The sequence below is a fragment of the Temnothorax curvispinosus genome, unplaced genomic scaffold, assembly GCF_003070985.1.
Source record: "Temnothorax curvispinosus isolate PA1 unplaced genomic scaffold, ASM307098v1 QBEX01005552.1, whole genome shotgun sequence".
In the NCBI taxonomy this organism is placed as follows: Eukaryota; Metazoa; Arthropoda; class Insecta; order Hymenoptera; family Formicidae; genus Temnothorax; species Temnothorax curvispinosus.
In genome coordinates, this window is record NW_020215332.1 from 106,374 (window position 1) to 126,393 (window position 20,020).

The 20,020-nt window shown below is 37.6% G+C and overlaps 2 protein-coding genes across 4 annotated transcripts in view; both read left to right on the forward strand.

Moving 5' to 3' along the window:
- LOC112454945 (aquaporin AQPAn.G) overlaps window positions 1–18,996 on the forward strand; it is a 33,938-nt gene extending 14,942 nt beyond the window's left edge. For all 3 annotated transcript variants that reach the window (XM_025016594.1, XM_025016595.1, XM_025016596.1), the window contains 3 exons: window positions 1,215–1,408; window positions 16,474–16,617; window positions 17,559–18,996. In XM_025016594.1, the coding sequence (XP_024872362.1) occupies window positions 1,215–1,408; window positions 16,474–16,617; window positions 17,559–17,951 (731 nt within the window). In that variant the 3' untranslated portion in view covers window positions 17,952–18,996. The remainder of the gene's footprint in view (window positions 1–1,214; window positions 1,409–16,473; window positions 16,618–17,558) is intronic.
- The window catches only part of LOC112454942 (SET and MYND domain-containing protein 4-like), a 5,755-nt gene continuing 3,721 nt past the window's right edge, over window positions 17,987–20,020 (forward strand). Inside the window, exon 1 of the mRNA XM_025016592.1 lies at window positions 17,987–17,990. Coding sequence (XP_024872360.1) covers window positions 17,987–17,990 — 4 coding nt within the window. The remainder of the gene's footprint in view (window positions 17,991–20,020) is intronic.

A 20,020-nucleotide genomic window follows, 5' to 3' on the forward strand; every position in this document is an offset into this window, starting at 1 on the left:
TCTTCTTTTAATTTAAACTTTATTTTTTAACCAAATTCAATCGTCTTTATCCGTGACTTTGGGTTTCTAAACATCTTAAGTGTTTGCAGTACCAAATCTTGAAAATAATTTGAAAGAGAGTATTTTTTAAACTCATAAACTGGACATGTTATAAATTTTAAAGAAATGAAATAAATATAGGTAATTAATCAAATATAAATAGAATAAAAACTTAAATATTGAGACAATTTATATATTAAATATGCAATATAAATTAAAAAATGCGCAAGTTTTGCATAAAATTAAGATCTAAAATATAAATATTCTATAAATCAATGGGTACTTAAAAGCACGTTTAGCAATTAACATTTATAGAATTATATCACTCGCGGACGAATATATATCGTTTCGCAATGGTCGGCCTCCTTAAAAAAGTAGTCCGACATTCATAGATATTTCGGGAAATTCCTCGCAATAATGTGCCGGACATGACTTAACTTTTATCTTGAATTAATATCAAACACATTAGTTCGGACATTACACATTACACGTTATCGCAGACGCTTTTTAATCGCGCCTTTCAATCACAATTTTGCAATCCATTCCACTACACTCTAACAGGCGATTGGACACATGTTTCTTGTGTATGATATCTTGATAAGGGTGCGATAAGAATTCGCTAACTTCCCTCTTGTATATTCGCTCATCACACTTTTTTTATTTAATTAATTTAAGTCGCGAATTGGTAAATTGAGTTATTAACCAATAAATTAAATTACATAAATTGCAAATTAACAAAGAAATAGGAAATAAAATACAAATTTACGGAAAACGTAATTGATTCAATAGAGTGTACGTTAATAAATTACAGTAAGTCTAAATTAATAAACCAAAAATAAATTACAATCTAATGCAATAAAGATAATAAAGGTAAGATCTAAATTAACAATCTACAAACTTTTTTATTACGTTACAATCTAAACAAATCTGTTTTAATTGTACCTCTCAATTTCGCCTCTTCTTATTTCTCTTTCGCTCATCATAAGTGTGCAGAAAGCGCAAGAAACCCGCATTGTGAAATTATACGAAAGTTAATTTTCTTAAACAAGTAGATTGTACCACCGTTGCAAAGATTGAAGTTACGAAAGTTAGACGTAGATTAATTTCTTCGAGTTCTTCGGGAAATGGATCGGATCGCAGCTGGAGCTGATCGACTTTCGGATTTTCTTTCGCAGGCATGAAGGAGTTCGTTGGCCTGGAGGAGGTCACCAAGCTCGACTTCCTGGTGATGCTGTTCGCCGAGATCCTGGGCACGTTTCTCCTGGTCCTCATAGGCACCGCATCCTGTATCTCGTGGACAACTACGATGCCGCCGAGTGTCTTGCACATCGCATTTACCTTCGGCCTCGCGGTGGCAAGTTTGGCACAGGTGAGTCACCATTGTCGTCAAAAAAATAAATGTAATAAACGTAATAATAAGTGATAAACGTAATAAGTGTAAAATAAACGATTCTACATAGAAATATAATAGTTAATAGTAAAATTGAAAATATATTAAACCAAAAAGTATACAAAAGAACTCTAAATGTAGTAATCTTAATTTCGTTAAAAAATTATGTACGAAAAAAATACAAATTTAGAAATTTCATGCATGAATTCAAAATTTATCTTTATCGTAATTTAATTAAAATTTAAATAGAATTTAAATCAGATTTTTCTTTTCTAATTTTAATCGTAATATGTGATAAATAACAACTGTGGCGGAAAATGATTTATAATAGATAGCTTAGTGAATACTTGTGATAAAAATTGATTAAACGGATTCGCCAAAAATATTTTTATGCATTGAAAAGTGGAAGTCGTGTCAGAATTACGAGTTCTTCTCATTTTATCTTGTTCTTCGAATATTTTGTCTGCTTGAGTATTTCCGTTGAAACAAATAGTTTCCATATAAAAGATATTTTTAGAAAACTGTGATAGGAATATTGCATAAACACTCCGACTAAGATTTGCTCGCTCAATGAAATACATTACGTTCCACATGAATTCTTATCTTTGCTCGTAAAAAACGTATATATACGTACGCGAATACTCGGCTTCCCTTGAATTCGCTTCCTTGAACATTTTCTTCTTTTTTATTTCCCAGTTTATACAAAGAAATATACAATTTGAAATTTATCTTTTATCGATTAATAATCAATTTAATAATTTACGGACATATACTTTTTGCAATAAATAATGGATTGTGATATGTTTGATAGCTAAACAACAGCGGAATATATAACTGAAGCTAAATATATAACGTCATATCTCACATTATAAATTATTGTACGTTCCACGTAATATACAGTATACGCGTTTTAAATAGAATTGCAATTTAAAAGAATAATTGTCGACTAATAGCTGCTGTCTTACGCAACAATGCACAAAGCAAAAGTATTTTCCATTAATTACGGTCTGGACGTTTCCATATTTAATCCGCGTCACAAAAACATTGCGAGAAATATAGATATTATATAACGTATATATTTAAAAATATATATTTATAACAATTTGGGAAAAATATATTTTTATTTGGGGAATATTAAAATCAGACAAAACTGAGGAACTTCGCGTGACGTAGGGGGATTCTAAAAATATCAAAAAAAGATTAGCATTATTCTCCGCGAGGACATTTCAATCGTCCGCTCGGACATCTGCATTTAACGGTGACACGCGTATGAGAAACAAGCGCGTATAATCACCTCGCTTTACGTCATGATTAGTAATTAATTAACATACCTCGTGATTTAACCTTTCCTTTTTCCGCAAAGCGCCTCTCGCGAACTTGCTTTTCGATCCACCATATCGATCATGTTTACATATTTCGAATATTCGTTGATTTCGTTGAATGGATTGGATAGACGCGCTTCTTGAAAATAAATTATGTACAAAGTAAAAAAAAAAGTGAATTCCGGAGAAATTTTGTTAAGCGTGCCTTTGACATTCTAAATAAATAATAAATAATAAATGATGACTCTCTTTTTTGTCGTTATACAATAAGATTTGTGCAGAACTGATTATATTGGTGATTGACACTTAATTCCTTCTACAATTCTTAAAATTGATTTTATGTGTCAACTCATCTCAATATATATTTAAAATATAATTCAATACACACGCTTTTTCAACACACCATATTTCGAGCATCCAAAATGGGGATTCCATTCACCTCGATTAAATTTCGCGACCCGTCTAGTCACTCTTACTCTCGTTCCATGAATTGATCTTTCTACAGGCTAATGTAAGAGGTTTGACACGTCGCATTTTATATGATGTAACCTTTCTTTTATTAATGTATGCTTTAAGATACACTTTAAATAATATTTAAATAAAATATTGAGAGAAGAGGAAACAAAAAATTTAAATTATAGACTGATATCGTTTGATCGCGAATTTTCTTTATAAGAAAAATCGCCGACAATATTTCAGTCGTTCTTACGCTAATCTGCTTATGTAAAGCGTGAAGTATGCGATCTCAATCGAAATCGCAACGTTCCGCAAAGGTTTAAAGAGGAAAAAAGATAAGATAACCACCGGTAGAGAACGAGGTAATCGTTGATCGCGTTTCGATCAAGTACCGCGGAGGATATGCTCGTCCGCCACGCGGTATCGCATACGATTCTCTCGCGAGTGATTAATTCTTATCGGTAGCGATCGTCTGAAATGCTTCATTACGAAATCGCAAAATCATCATTCGAGAGCCGTTTTTCTCGATTGCAATTATTTCTGTAATTTTGCGCTTGGCGTTTTGTACATGTCGATTGCTCTGTCGTTTCAATCCTTTTATCTTTTCTTCACATCTTGTATTACGAGTCAAAAGAGAAAAAAAGTAAAGAAAAAAAAGTATGTATCATACGTACATATACCTAATAACAAAACAAAAATGTAGGAAAATGTGGGACAGCGATATTAAAAAGATCAATAATTAATAATTAAATATCATAATAAAATAATTTTTAATTAATAATATTATTATAGCTAAAATAGAACTAATCGAAATATTAACGCTATTTTTTCTATTTTTACGCTTTATGAGTGAAAATACTTCAGAGAATTGTATTTAAAAGACTATAAGTAAAAATGATTTTAGAAGTCAAATGATCTTTAGAATCGTCCAGAGGCAAATTTTCGCAACAAGTTCCTCACAAATTCCGCGCACTCCTGCGAGTGCACTCTCGACGATATGCGATTGCACGGGCAAGACCGGATCGCTTGCCCGTTCATTGAGACGGATAAATAGACGAGAAGAAAGGGCGAGGGGAATCATCCTTAAATCGCGCTCGCGGTTCGTCCTTTCGAATTCGCGGACTGACCTCGTCCTCGAAACAGTTTATAGCGCGCTGCTCTGTCGACACGCGAACTTTCGGACCGAAACGGCCGGGCCGATTTGTGAAGAGCACTTGCGCGGCCTCCTTTGTATCAATCAGAATCCACGCGACGCGATCACGAGGAGATGAATGGTCACTTCGTTAACTGGCTGAAATATTTTTTCGCTGACGATTCGTGGCCGGGCGTGGGAAGCCCGGGATAAATTGCCGTCCCCCCGGCTCGAACTTCGTTCGTGGACATAGTCGAAAACGAAAGTAAAAGAATAAGATGGTCGTTATAATTAGCAGAACAGAATAAACATCGTTACAACAATGTTAGCTTAATTAATTTAACGGTGTGTTTTTTCTCTGAGAAGAATAAAAAAACTCTCCCTCTCATATACATAAATTAATTAACATTAAGATCAAAATTAATAAGATAAATAAACATAAATAGTACAAAATAAACAATAATATTAGCAAGCTATGAACAGAATGTATTTTTCTAAGATACATTTAATATCATGTAATCACAGCGATTGACGCAAATTTAATTTTCCCCTTTTCGAGACCAGTCTTCTTAAACTGTGTACACCGGTCGTTCGTTGTGCCGCGATCATTTTTCCCCGCCCTCGATCTGTTTTCCGCCATGTCCATCTGTGCCTCTCGTAAAAGGATCGTGAACTTCGGCTTAGTTGCGGCGACGTTTTAATTGACACACGCGAACGTACATGTGTGGGCCGCCCGGGCCCCGCGTGGTGGTAGGGTAAATAAGGCCGCCGGTTCGCCCAAGGGGGTCTAACTCCGTCCGGAGATGGTGCAATTGTGCCCCGGGGGCTTCTGACAACCTACTCGAGAGATCCGGAGCTGGAGCCCGAGAGAGACTAGCGCTTACTATTATCCCGCCTGTGCGTATCGCCCTTTTGACTTCACTTTCCGACAGCTCGCGGCGCGGATATGACTGTACGGTGCTCTAAAAATTGCGCGAAGAATTTTATCTTCTCCCTAAAGAGAGATAGACAATGAGATCCGAACTCGATTTTTAATTGAGAACGACGATTGAATGATAGGGGTTTTAAAATATCTCTTCTTTTGAAATCTTAAGAAATCGATCTCTCGAAGTATAAAGCCTCGAAGTAAAAGTCTGACAAGATTAGATTTTACTTTTTCAAGAGTTGATTTTAGTAAAAATGATAAAATTTATAACACACCTATCTGAATTATTTCATTAAAGAAAAAACTTTTTTACTGCTTTTTAGAACTGTTTCAAGATTTTTAAGGATTTTAAAAATAAGTAAATTAAAGTCTAAAAACAATAAATTTATTTTATATTAAAACATAAGTTTCACGATTTTTATTTAACGATCCTATTTTCCAGTGAAGAATATGCCGTACTTTCTCAAATTCTATGCGATACGTATCCCTTTTACGATAATGCGTATCTTTATAAGCTTTTGACAAATTAATGTTTTGGCGCTAGAGTTTAAAACGACACCCTCCTCCCTTCAACTCCAACATCCAATTATATCTCAATCGTACCGTAATCGTGTTACAGCATCGTTTAGCCACGCGTCTCTTCAAACAGGCGACTCAATCGAAAATTCTCCACTCGAGATCTAAGACGCGTTCTCGATCCGACAGCTCCATTCAGAACGAGAAATGAATGCCAAAAGTCTCTCTTGCTCTAACAGGCGGTATTGTCTCCGATGTTAGCGATAGGTTTTGTTACACCAATCGCTTTGCACGCAGCCGGCGTGAGGAACAAACGTTGATGACATCTGTGTAACCGCTTATTATTTATAGATCGATTGTTTCTTTCTCTCTCTCTCTCTCTCTCTCTTTTTCTATCGTGGAATAAAAGTTATAATTTATACAAGTGCGCTGTGCACGACCGATCGTCGCTGAATAAGACTTGGCGAAGAAACGTTAAGTGGCTTTTCTCTAGGCAGTAAAAAAGACAGAGACAGAAAAACTTGAACAAACGACGCATTATGGAGTAGCGCTGAAAAAATATTTGAAAGAGTCCGCGTGTTTATCGAGATGAAATAATTGTACAAGATAATTGTCGTGGATCTAGTGCGCGATGAGAGATCTCATAGCACACCGCTTGCATCAATAGCACAGCACGCGGATTGGATATATAACCGCTTACGGTTATTAAAGGAATACCTACGTCGATTATTGGGAATTAAGATTGATAATATAATTAATCGTGTTTTGACATTTTCGTGTTCCACATAAATAAAAAACTTAATTTAAATCCAATGTGATATTTTTAATAGAATTTGGACAGAGAAATATTGAATGTTATCTTTCATGTATGTATATAATGTCAATATTCAAGTTGGAATTTAATATATTTGCGCAATTTAATATATTTGTGATTCGCAAAAACTTATTATTAATATAACAGTTATTAATACAAGGTAACGATCATCTTTCTCTTTTTTTTTACTTAGACCTTTTTTGTTTGCGTAATAATTCTTATAATGGGCCGTAAATAACATCCGTTCGTGAGTATGCTAATATTTCTTTTAGAGATTAATACGCGCTCGTGAAACGTGTATTCTTCCACGCGACACGGGTGTTCCCGAGATGTAGGCCCGGCAAAAAGCACGAGAGCCGTCCGCGTCGTGCACTTTTCATTAGCTTGCGAAACCCCGCATGTCGTCGCGATTAAAATCGTGCAACCTTGTGTCGCACTCGGTGACACTCCTCTTTTTCTACTTCTTCGTTATTTCAAATTTATTTGACACGTAGTCGTCACTCGTTTTCCTAAATTTTGTTTTCAACCAGTCTTGAAACTAAATCGAACAAATTATTAAATAATTATCGATCTTTTCTGAACTTCAGATTTCTTTGATTTAGCTTAACCCTAGAACGCATGAGAGGGGTCGATTTCGACCCCAGGCGAACTTTGAACTACGCTCCTGAGCTAGCGAGTGACATTATTGACTCAGGACCTGAACCATAATTCATTTCAACTCTCTAAAAGTAGGGTTATGTCGGGCGCAGCGTTAGTTGTTCGCTAGCAGTGAAGTAGCACAGTCGCAAAGCGAGCGTGGGGTCGATATCGACCCCAGTCGTGAGTTGCCGTTTGAGTTTCGTCACGGTAAGCTAATTTTATTTTTTTGCTAGAATCAATATATTTCATGTATTATTACGTAATCTGAGCATAAATAGTCATAAATATTATTTAAGACGAAATATCACACAACTTAGTCGGTAAAAATCCCGTTGCCTATAGAAGATTGACATTTCGCAGAAAATGGCTGGGCGATATAATGTTCCATTTTTTTCATATTTTTTACTATTTTGTATCAAATAAAAATAAAATAATACTTGAAATACAATTTTTTATGGTTTTTTCATCGACTTTTTCCATATTTCAACTTTGCGAATTTCTTCATTTTTATAGTCCCAAATAAATATATTTTTTGAACAGAACATAGCGATGACAATTTTTTTCTAATAGTCTAATGTGTCCTCTTTAAAACCCCGTTTGAATTTTGAAAATCGGTTGATTACAAAAAAAGATACAAATTTTTGTTTAAAAAAAGAGGTTTTTGCTGATTTTCTGCGTTTTTCGGTCTTTAAATGGATTTTTCACTAACTAAACTTGAGTAAAATTAAATTTACCGCATACCATTCTCTTCGTTATTAAAAAACGAAGAAATTCATGTAGGTTTAAAGGCCCTTTATTTCTGTAGGACCGGTTTTACGATCAAATAAAGCGTGGGGTCGATATTGCCCCCAGTCATGCGTTAGAAGGTCAAAAAAATGATACATGCGTTCTAGGGTTAATTGAATTGTAATATTAATTAGAATTTTTTAATTTCTTTTCTAATAAAATCTAATTATAATTAAAATTTTTGCAAATATTGTTGTCTAATTAAAATTGTATAAATCTTTTTCAATTTTAATCAAAGTTTTCTCATTTTTCTTTAATTTGAAGGAAAATTGCCTATATACAGAAAAATTTTAATCACAAGTATTTATTATATATATGATTGCAACAAGTCTACTTATTAAAAACAGCAAAAATTTAATTGGTCAATATTTATTGATTTGGAGAAAACTAAAATCTCACTTCGACGATTAATAATATTGGTTCACAATCCAACGAATTTGGACTTCGCGAGAGAGAGAGAAAGAGAGAGAGAGAGAGAGAGAGAGAGAGAGAGAGAGAGAGAGAGAGAGAGAGAGAGAATAAAGAGCAGCTCACGAAAAGTTTGCGCAAACGTTATTATTAAAATCCCCTCGTGCACTTGCAACTTCGTGCAGTTCAACCATTCCTCATTCTGCGTTCTACCGTCTTTTTTGCGCGGGTCGGTTAAGGATGGCGATATAAAAAAAAAGAAAGAAAGAGAGAGAAGAAAGAAATGGACGTCGCGCAAGGGAGGAGGTCGAAGGACGAGAGAGCGAGGAGAATGGGAAAAGCACAAAATGAGAAGGTGAAAGAGAGAGAAGAGTGATAGACGGAGAGAGAAGGGAGGGAGGAGGAGACGCAGATCTGCAAAGTCACAGCCGATCCTGTTCTGTTCGAATGCAAATCGCACGCATCTCGCTCCGCATTATACGCAAATGCGCGGCACTTGAGAGCGCGCGAGGCGAGAAGAGCGAGGGGCAGAGCTTGCTTTTGCGCAACGCGAGATGCAACAGCATCCCGCTCGGATCGTCGGAAAACACAGGTCGTTGGTGTCGTTAAACGAGAGGAGAGATCCTAGAGGAGATCTCTTCGACGAATTGCGATTTTTAGCCGGCCTTATTAAGTGTCTCGTGACAATTAAAGCTACAATCTAAAATTCTGCCCACTCTGCTTTGACTTATCTTGACTTGCATAACTGAGATACTAAAATGTCAGTCAATCAAGAAAAGTCAAAATAGAGTGGACAGAATAACAGATTGTAGCTTTGATTATCGTACAAGATTAATAATTAATAATTTAAAATTAACGCGCGTGTCTTGGCAAAGTACATTTTTTTTAGAGGATATTCTTCCCTAAACCAAGGGCGCGCGTAGATTAATATGTCAGCAAGTTCGATAGCGATAAAATAAAAGATATTAATGAAAATTCCATTGATTAAATTCTTCATTAGCCTAAGAGTAAGTTAATTTTTAAAACGTTTGTCAGTGTAATACATTATGTTTCATTCAATTAAATTGATGTTTGCTCTGCTCAAGCCCGTTTGATTAAAATTGCATTTTAATTCAATTAAGCCAATTAGACGTAATTAGACGAGCAACGATGTCAAAGTAAATGACGGGCGCAATTAGTTAAACTAAAAAGGTTTCGAAATCACAAAGGAGTGACTTATTAATTATCCGCACGCGCGGATGATAAGCATCTGAGTCTGCACACGTCTGCACGCGTACGAATTTTTGCGACGAGCAAAAAGTATATCCCCGCCATTATCTCGTGTTTCAGATCGCTCGTATCTCGCAGTTTTCAGAGCGAGATAAACGCGCAACGAGAGCGAGATCCTTACATTTTCCGTTCGTAGCATATATGACGTCAAATTAACGATCGCCTCTCACTTTCTCGAGAGATTCATGAGATTATTGATTTATGATGACTCGCTAATCATTCCGTTGAAAGACATCTCTCGCGCAGTTTTAATGCCGCTTTATATTCTATTACCGCTCCTCTCGCTGATTTACGCTTTGCCGGATTTGTGCAATATGTGCCGTGACCGCGCCGCATTGTTTTCTTTCGGAAGAATTTGCATAAAACTCGTATGCCCGCCAATATTGATTTTAGAGCCGGGCCAAGGCTTTCGACACATTTAAGTTTCGATACTTCATTTTATCCCGGGCCTTACGATCTTGCGTCACACGTTTCTGCGATTCTTTTCGGCAAGTCCGTCATATTTTCCGAAACAGTCCGTTATATTTTCCGAAATTTTACTTGCGACGATCTCGTTTAGAAATCATATGTGAGACAAAATTCACAATAAATTTGAACAAAATGCAGATTGCTTCATGTTAAACAGTTTAAAAATATATACCCAATGCACTTATAAATTTAATAAACAATAAACAATATTTGAATAAAATAACATACAAATCGGACGTATGAAAAATAAAGACAAGAAAGTTCAAATTTCGATAAAAAAATAATATTAAAATCCAAAATTATAAAAATAATACGAATATTTTGTCGAAAGATAAAAAATTCAAAATTTTAATATTGTTTTCTCACCTTAATATCTCGTAGAGTTTGTCAATCTTTTCTGTCGCGCACGCCCAAGATATAAGATAAAAGAAGAAATCAATGAAGCGATTCAAAAGTTTCAGCGTGACGCAATAAAATGGAAAAGGATGATTACGGTTGGAGTGTATGAGCAAGCAAGAATATCTGAAATAGGATTTATCTAAGACAAAATCTGACTCCTGCGGTAAGAACGGCGTATCCTTCGGCAAACATTAGAGTCATCTTGCTGGGGGCCTTTATGGGCCCCGAGAGGGACCGCTCCCTCGTGCACGCGGCGTTCGTTGCGTAAGGCAGGCCCACAGGCAAAAGATCATTGTCCTACGCCTTGCAGCTCGTGTGCGTCACGCAGCCCAATTACGTCTCTACACGCAGGCCCGCACTGGAAAGGATCAGGAGAGATTGATGGATCCTAGAGATTGATGGGCCTGATACTCGCGCCAATCGTAATGCATCTTTAAATTATTTAATCGCCGATATGTTACTCGAAGAAATTCAAGACGAAGGGAAAATTTGGCCGGCAAATAAACTCGTTTAACAAAATAATTATATTATGTTGCACAATAGCTACATCATAATTATGTAATTTAAAAGTAAACTTTAAGGTGTATATTAATCATTCATTACTCAATAGTTAATGAAATATTTTAACAGATGTAGCTAAAAATAAATTCGACAAATGCTAATAAGAGATTAAAAATTCTTTTAGTTTCTATTGTTAATTAGCAATTATTAATTATTATTCAAATATTTTATTTTTAATTGCTATTGTCCTTGTCGATTAATGAAATCAATTAATCAACTAATTTTTATTAATTTTTTATTAATGTATGTTATACTATGATATACAGAAATAATTCAGATTAGGCTCTTTCTCTTTCTTTCTTTTTCTTTCTCTCTCTTTCTTTTCTTTCTTTTCTATCTCTCTCCGAAGAGTTTGCGGATCCGATCCTGCAGCTTCGCGCAGTAAGAGTGCCGCCGACAGCGTGTACAAATTTGTAACGGAACAGCGGGGCCAGACACCTTACGGTAATTACTGACAATACGTTGGCGGGGCCCATTATTTAATGCTCGCGCTCCGTCGTATTTAACTCTCGAACGAGTCGACGGACGATGACGGTCCGTGTCTCTCGAAAAGGAGAGAGAGACGCGTAATTTGCATCGTAAATTTGCACGCATCTCGTTAATGCTGGATCCCTCCGATCCTTCTGGCGTTATTGGCGTGAAACACTTTCTCGACGTCTCAATCTCATTTCTTTTCGCGCTACTATTTATTATCATTAATATCTTAGGTTTCACGGCACTATCACGATCGTGATTTGAATCGTACAAAAAAAAAATATATATAATATATATAAATAACAATGGAATTTATCTTGACGTTTCATTTAAATATTTTAAATTAATTGTCCAATGCGACGCATCGGGAATCGAATGGACGTACATAAATAATTCGCTGGTAGCGAATGCCACGTATCAATTTATCATTTATAGTTAGTTCATATCGCTGGTATCATACCGCAATATTTCGCTATTGTTCATGCAGTTTTGAAAGAATAAAGTTGAAAAGGGTCAACAGCTCTCATGGGATTGGACGCTTTTTCCATTTCACGCGCTCACGGCTTCGAGAATCTCTTGTGGTTTTACCGCGAATTCAGCATCAGCCTTCGACCTCCGTCATTTGGATGACAATAAGAGATGATCCGCCACGGAGGAGAGACAGTAAAGTGATTCAAGGCGATCAGCTTTGCCTATCATCGTATATTCTACGGACGTATTTCTGGAATAATTTACCGTGCGCGAGATCCTCCTTGCACCTGTTCGCCGCTAATTCGTGACGAAGTTTCAGCAACGTGTGTCACACGTGCACGCTCGTTCGCGCGAAAAAGGAACGTGGCACGTGCACGGCGAATATATGCATCTTCAGGTTCGGATTTATCCCGTCCGCGATGAGTTTCGTCGACGATAAGAAAGCGGGACTGCGATTAATAATGCATCGAAAATGTGCGCGGTTTCATTATTCTATTTTATTTCGGTATTATGTATTATGTAGTTATATTATGATGCAATTCCATTGCTTTGTAATTCTATTATTATCAAATAGGATATCATATTTCATATTTATTAATAATCGCATCTTATTGTGACCGTTATTTGATCATACTTTATTTTATTACATTTCAGTATTCATATACAAAAAAATGAAGAGATATTATAAAGACTCTAAGCCAGGATTATTTGTGTAAAAGTTGCCTTTCCTTAATAGTAGAGAAAAACGCGACGATTGCCGCATTGATATCCCGTTTTTTATTTTATTATTCTTTCTTTTATTGTTTTGGTTCATCATTTATTTCTCGTCAAACGGTCTGCAACAGCTCGCGGTATTATCCCCTTCGAATCCGATCCTGCGCACTTTGCAGACGGGAGCGTATGACCGCGGGCTGTGGGTCGTAAGGCCCCGAGGGCGCGAAACCGCAAGATAATTCGAGATTGTGCGACCTACCGGTGTGCCGGAACGGATGTTGGAAATTAATTTTATTTTTCGTTCGATCTCTAATTTAAGAACGTACGTTAAAGAAACCGCGTGAAGAGTCCATGGGGAGTCCAATAATCGGCTAAAACGACTGTCCCGAGAAACTTGGAATGAAAAATTACTACATTTTTTCAGTTAGTTTCGCTGAAAGTGAAGATTTATTATCTGCGTAGGTTTTCGAACAGCCGCATTTGACTGTCCAAGAAACTTTAGACTGGGACTTCCGTATTTTTCACTTATAATTTCACCGAAAGTGCAAATTTAAAAATCCGAAATCGTAAGATCTGCGTGGGCTACGATCCGGCTTCACGGAAAAAAAGGATTAGCAACTGGAGCTAAAACTTAGCTGTGACAGCTAAGATGTGTCGCTATTCTAGGGACAGCTAATGTTGTTGCTGTCCCAGCTAAATTTATTCGCTATTTAAACTTAGCTACTATAGCAACAAATTTTTGCTACAACAGATCAAATGTCGCTTAGCTGAATTATCTACTTTAGCTACTTAGCTTATTAGCTAAGCCTTTAGCTTATTAGCTACTTTTTAGCCGCTTGTGCTAAATTACGTTTTCTATTTCAGCTAATAAATTTTTACGTGGCAGCTAATTACTTTTTCCTATAATAGCCAAAGTTTAGCTACGATACTAAGGTGTTAGCTCTTACAGCTAAGCTTGATTCAGCTACTGGAATTTAGCTACTATTGCAAACTCATTTTTTTCCGTGTTCTTGAATATATAGCCACATTTCACTGAAATAAGTCTCAAAGAAATTTTGAACAGGATTATCGCTTAATTTCTACTTACTTTCTATTTTATTTTATCGGAAGATGAACTGAAGATCGAAAAATCCGAAATTGAGAGACAAGTAAGATTTGCGACCAACACAACCAATGATTTCAACCAATCACATTTGATCGCTGAGAAATACGAAGCAATCACACGATGGCTGAAAAATACAAAGCATCTCGAAATAGGTGCGCGAGGGCAAAATAAGGCAAAATAAGAACCGCCGAGATACGTGCAAATTTCGCGCGGGCATCCGGGGGTTCGTTTATTGCTTTTCTCGGAACAACGCCGCGAAGACAAGGTCGATGAGTCGCGAAAAGTGGCATAACTTTCCCTTTTAGGGCGCGCTTTAAATATGACGCGTTTTATGCCTATACGGGGGCCCAAGCGGATTCACGCGTCGCGTGAGTAGGTACGTGTCACTTAAAGCCGTAAGACACGAGGATTTTTCATCTCATCTGGCAATCCGCAAGGCCAAGTCGTACGGTCCCGCTTGTGTGGGACCCGCGCGCGCACAAAAAAAATCTGTCTCTCCCGTTTACTCTGTCGGTCCCGGCCGGCGTTTCAATGGCGAATCAATTCTCGGTCAAAATCTTTTATTATAATAAGGAGACTCTCATTAAAAAGAGGCTCTCGTTAAAGTTAAAAGCGGCCGCCTCAGGGACACCCTGTACATTTGTTCGCGATACTTTTTCTTTCCCGCGGATAACAATCGATCGAATCTTCCAACGAGTTTCCCCGGCGAATTTTGAATAAACGGTGGTGCAAATTCAGGATACCTCTCGCGCGATGCCTCGACGGGATTCGCGGCGGGAATTGTCGGAAATCGCGGATCGGTGAGCGAGCGTGTTGACGGGGACCGAGAGGATCGAGAGAAATAAAGGGACAAAAGAGAAGAGAGAGAGGAACACTTGCGTAATCGTGGTCGGCGCATATGTGTGCCGATCGCCCGCGGCGAGCCGAGACCTTGCCGGCGTGCATGAGAACTGGGCCGCGGCGCGGTGCGTCGGGGCCCGCGCCGTATTCCAGGCCCAGCGGGCCCAAGCCGAGGGACTTAGACGAGTCCAGCGAGCGACGCCGCGGAATCTGCGGAGTCTCGCGTGCCGGATTAATCCGAGGAATTCCGTAATTAAGATGAACCTGTAAGATGCACCGAAAAAAAAGGGTAATGCTTTTGTTTCATTCCAAGATAATTATCCAACATACCTAGGTTTTTTTTATTAAATTGATTCATTTTAATGAATATAGTTGTACGTTATTTGTAAAATAATTTATTATATACGCGTGCAAAATAAGATCGAAACGTACATGTTTGCGTAAACGCGAAAAGGGCATCACGTTCGTTTGATTGATCATTTTCCAGGTGCAATTATTGACGCATCCTGGTGTAGCTAGGAATTTTTATCGAACTATCGTTTTAACGCACGATATGTTATTTGCAACAAAATAGTCGATTATTGCGTGCGCGTTAAGTCTAATGCGACTTATATCGTGCGCTACAATCGCGTTTTGAACGACGTTATTATTAATGCAAAATGCGCTAATACCAGAGGTGGAAGTTTACCAGCAATTTGCGAAGTGAGCTTACAAGCGGACATTACAAGCAATTTGTGTGTGCAAATTGCGCACGTGAATTAGATCGGTTCGCGTTTTATCTGCCACGGCCACCATCTGCTATCGATTAGCAACCACACGCAATGCCACTATAAATCAAACATCGACTGCTCTGGATGCATCGCGTTTACGCCCCGGCTTGAAGGCTCGTGTCCAGACACCTCGCGAATACTTGTGCAACTGTAGCGGAACCTAGAATTATCCCAGACAACACGCATGTTCCAAATCGGGACATAAGACGTCTTAAGACGTCATATGTCTCGATTTGGGACACTATATGTTCACTAGGATATTTTTTTTATCGTCTCTGATTATTTTTTACTTTATTATTCGCATTAATTTAAATACAACGCGTTTTTATTGAAATTATCTCGCAAAATAATCTCAGACTCCTAAGCAGATCGCTCATCCAGCTATCTACGAGAAGGTCGGGCGCTCGAGATCGTTTCGAGTCGTCCATGCGAGCTCTGCGTAACTATATGCCGAGTACGTAAAGGGAATTTACAAGCAGGCGTACACACATACACACGGTGTAGGATTGTCAAAACGCGGCGACGTTGATCGTTGAGAAACTGTCCGAGATAAATTTAAGAAATGAATTTTGTCTTTTTCTCTCTCTTTTTTCCCCTACTCCTCTTCGGGCGTGGGACCGCGCAATTGCGAAAGTGAGGCTTTAGAAATTTTCTCACGGCCCGAGTTTTATTAGCAAGTTCGCCGATCGAAAAATGGATCGTAAACCACTCCCGCGATGGTTTCTAATGCTGGAAGATTCGACACGACGATAGCGTGATATAATCGTAACCATAACTGACAAAGTAAGGATCTTTAAAGTTATAAATGTAAAATTACGACGAAAGGATCGTATCTTATTTCCTGATCTATGCATTTCCGTTTGTGCGGGTTATAATGTTACTGTTTAGTTTTATAAGAGAAAAAACGCGGAAAATTAAAACAAATTATTATTACCTTGTTAACGAGATGTTACAATATCTTTTTTCTATTTTTAGGTTCTAGGACCGATTTCCGGCTGTCACGTAAACCCGGCTGTGTCGTTCGGTCTGCTGATCAGCGGAAATTGCAGTCTTCTCAAAACTATCAGTTACATCGTCTGCCAGTGTTGCGGCGCTATTGCGGGGTCCGCTGTTCTCAATGTACGTAGAATTTAAAAGTTTACTGCGATTCATTTTTTTTAATTTAAGAAAATTAATCTAAATATATAATAATTTCAAAATTGATTTCCATATCTCCTAAAAAAATTCTCCGAATGCACAACAAAAAAACGGCCAGATTAGATGGCAATTTAAGTTTCGTATTATTTAATCTCCGATTCTTATTATTTAATTAGGCCATGAAAACGGGATTATTAAAAATTAAATTCTTTCTTATTTTGCTAGTTGGAATTATTTAGAGCTTAAATTACTGAACACCGTTGACTGCGTTGTATAAGTTATAAAATGCAACTCGAGGAGATCGCGTCGGCGCGTCGCGCGTCCGACGTTTTCATTTAAACGCGCTTATGTTCCTTACACGCGCGGCGTAATCACAATGATCGTCCGGCCGAAGCGTGAAATTGATCGTTGATAGCCTGTCATTTCGATTTGGCGCGGGGTCCCGAAAGTGCCTCGTCTTACCCGTATCAATTAAATCGCCGTTGCGCAAGGTCAAGGTCCGCCTCTTCTCCCCGGTCTCTCTCTCTCTCTCTCTCTCTCTCTCTCTCTCTCTCTCTCTCTCTTTCTCTCTCTTCTTTCTGGTCGACCGTAACACCCATTACATCAGAAACTGGTCGCGGCCGACCAGCTGGATCACTCGCGAGGAGACAGCAGCGCACGTGCGTGCATGCGTGCATGATAGTAATTTGCGTATCCTTTTATACCCCGAATTAATTCCGACGAATAAATCGACATTGCATACTTCATCTTCATCTTCATCTTACAATTAGTACCCTACCGTCCAATTTGTACAGAGAAGAAACCTAAATAATATATGGAAGAAAATGGAAAATGGTATCGCTTTCGTGTCTCACTGCAATTCGGCGATAATTAGGATTGCCAAGAAAGTCCGACTTGTCTAACCGAATCGTCTTTTCGTGCAGCTGATTATACCTAAAACGCATGCCAGCGGCCTGGGTCTCACCGCGCTGCACACCGAGGTGACCGCTGGCCAGGGCGTAGGGATGGAAATAATCATCACGTTTCTGCTGGTGCTGGTCGTTCACGCCGTCACGGATCCCAAGAGGACCGATGTGAGGGGCTGGGCCCCGCTCGCGATCGGCCTGACGATCTCGGTGGCCCATATGGCGGCGGTGCCCGTCACCGGTAGCAGCATGAATCCTGCCAGGAGCCTGGGGCCGGCCGTGGTGGACGACGAGTACAAGAATCTGTGGATTTACTGGGTGGGCCCGCTCATCGGCGGCGGCGTGGCCGGCGGCGTGTACAGGCTGGGCCTGAGAGCCAACAAGGAGGACGAGGGCTCATATGACTTCTAAGGGCGCAACTTCTGAATCCTACGAACATGTAAGAGATGGGTTCTAATAATGATAATTATCCCGCGAAGACACCGGACGTTTCCCGGATGTAAATAAAGACGTAGAATTGTAAGGATGACGATGTGACGATCGCGAGACGATTTTCGTGATCTTCGTCCGTTGCATTTAACAAAAGATTATGTTCGCGAAGGATTTACAGGGAATATATTTCTGAGTGGAATTGAACGCTGCGGATTTTAAAGAGGAGCGAAATGCTATAGATTCGACGAGTTCAGGAAAGGAGATTGTTTCAGTATATAAATTATCTTACAATGTAAACCACATTGAATATTTTTTGTAATATTTTATTTCATCTGGAATCTTTTTTGTATTAATTATATCATTTACATTCAGTATCAAATGGTGTCGTCTGTTTCCTGTTTTTGGCATGCCAAGTCTTTTTAATCGACAGCGTTCAACCGGAAAAAGTCCCAAGAAGCAAAAATACATTGACATTATTGTATAATACACAACGTACAAAAAAATTGCAGAATATTATATTAATATTAATATTTCAGTAATTATTATCTATTAAATATTATTGCGGAGTAAGACTCGTATATGATATTATCACACAATAATGCATAAGATATCAGATTGATACCCTTTCCCAAAGATTCCCTTTCTCGCCTTAAGAAATTAGAACTTAAAAGTATTCTCCTAGAGCGTGCGAAGAGAAATTTCTTCAATCATTATCATCATTGTACTTACTATCATTGTGACACCGACATAACTCGAGATTATTTATCAATTGACACTCTCGTCTTGTATGAATCCTACATCCGCTATTTTGTACATCGCCGATCTGAATTTTGTACATATAGTTAACTTAGATAGCTCACGTAGCAATAGACCGAACGTATTAGTGATGGGCGATCTCGATTCGAGATTTAAAAAAAAAATTTTTCCTACAAAAATCGATTCTATGCCCTTTCTTTCTTTTTATGTGTTGATTTCTAATCATTTAAAATTTAAACTTGCATGCGATTTTTTGGATCATTTTTTAAGAAATCACTTCTTTTATTTAAGATTAGTAAATCGATTCTAATTATTCTATAATAGTTATTCAGATTCAAGATCGATTAAAAAAATTGATTTTTTTTCTAAAAGATCGCTCATCACCAGAACGTAATTATCTACCGATCTAGCGTAAAGTGTAACGTAGTCTAGCATTTAATTAGTTTACTACGCACCGACACAAATGACGGCATTAACAAATATATTCTTTACCGTCAGTACTACACGTTTTTATTTCTATAAACTCTTGTTTCCTTCTCAAAATAATAATAGCACTTATAAATTCCAAATAATGCGTAACTTTAGAAATCTAATGAGAGCGAAGCGTAACAGCAAGCATGATCTGGTTACTTTAATCCGGACATAGGTAAATTTACGTCGTCACCTATGAGGGAAGGCGTTACGCGGTCCCGTCTTGCCGCGGTACACAGGCACCCACATTAAGATCGACAATATCTCAAAATAGCGTACGCCGAAATAGCCTCGCGTAGTTCTCGCTAGCCAGACACATCACCAGAAGCCAGTAACTTCGAGTCGTCGATCAGAGACACGCCACTAGAGAGCGTGTTCTCCAAAGTAATTCTAATTAATTTCACGTCACTTCTATACGTGATTTTGCTAAGAAATTAATTCGAGAATTAATCGCGAGAAAAATTAGTAAAGAAGGTGCGAGCAAAACATAAAAATAAAAAATTTATTATTATTATAAATACTGATAATTGCTAAAATAATTCCGTTAATTAATATTAGAAGATATGTGTTTTAATTAATAATTCTAATTAATTTTGATTAAATATGTAATTTTATGCATATTTAATATAAGTAAATAAATAGATATTAAATATATAATTAATACTTCTCTTAATTCGATAAAAATAAATACATTAATATATTACTATTATATGAAATCATACAAGTGCTCTAGTATCATTAATTATAATTATGTCCAATACATATAATTCTTATTGTTAACACGCATTAATATTTAAAAAAACACTTAAAAAATTATGTCG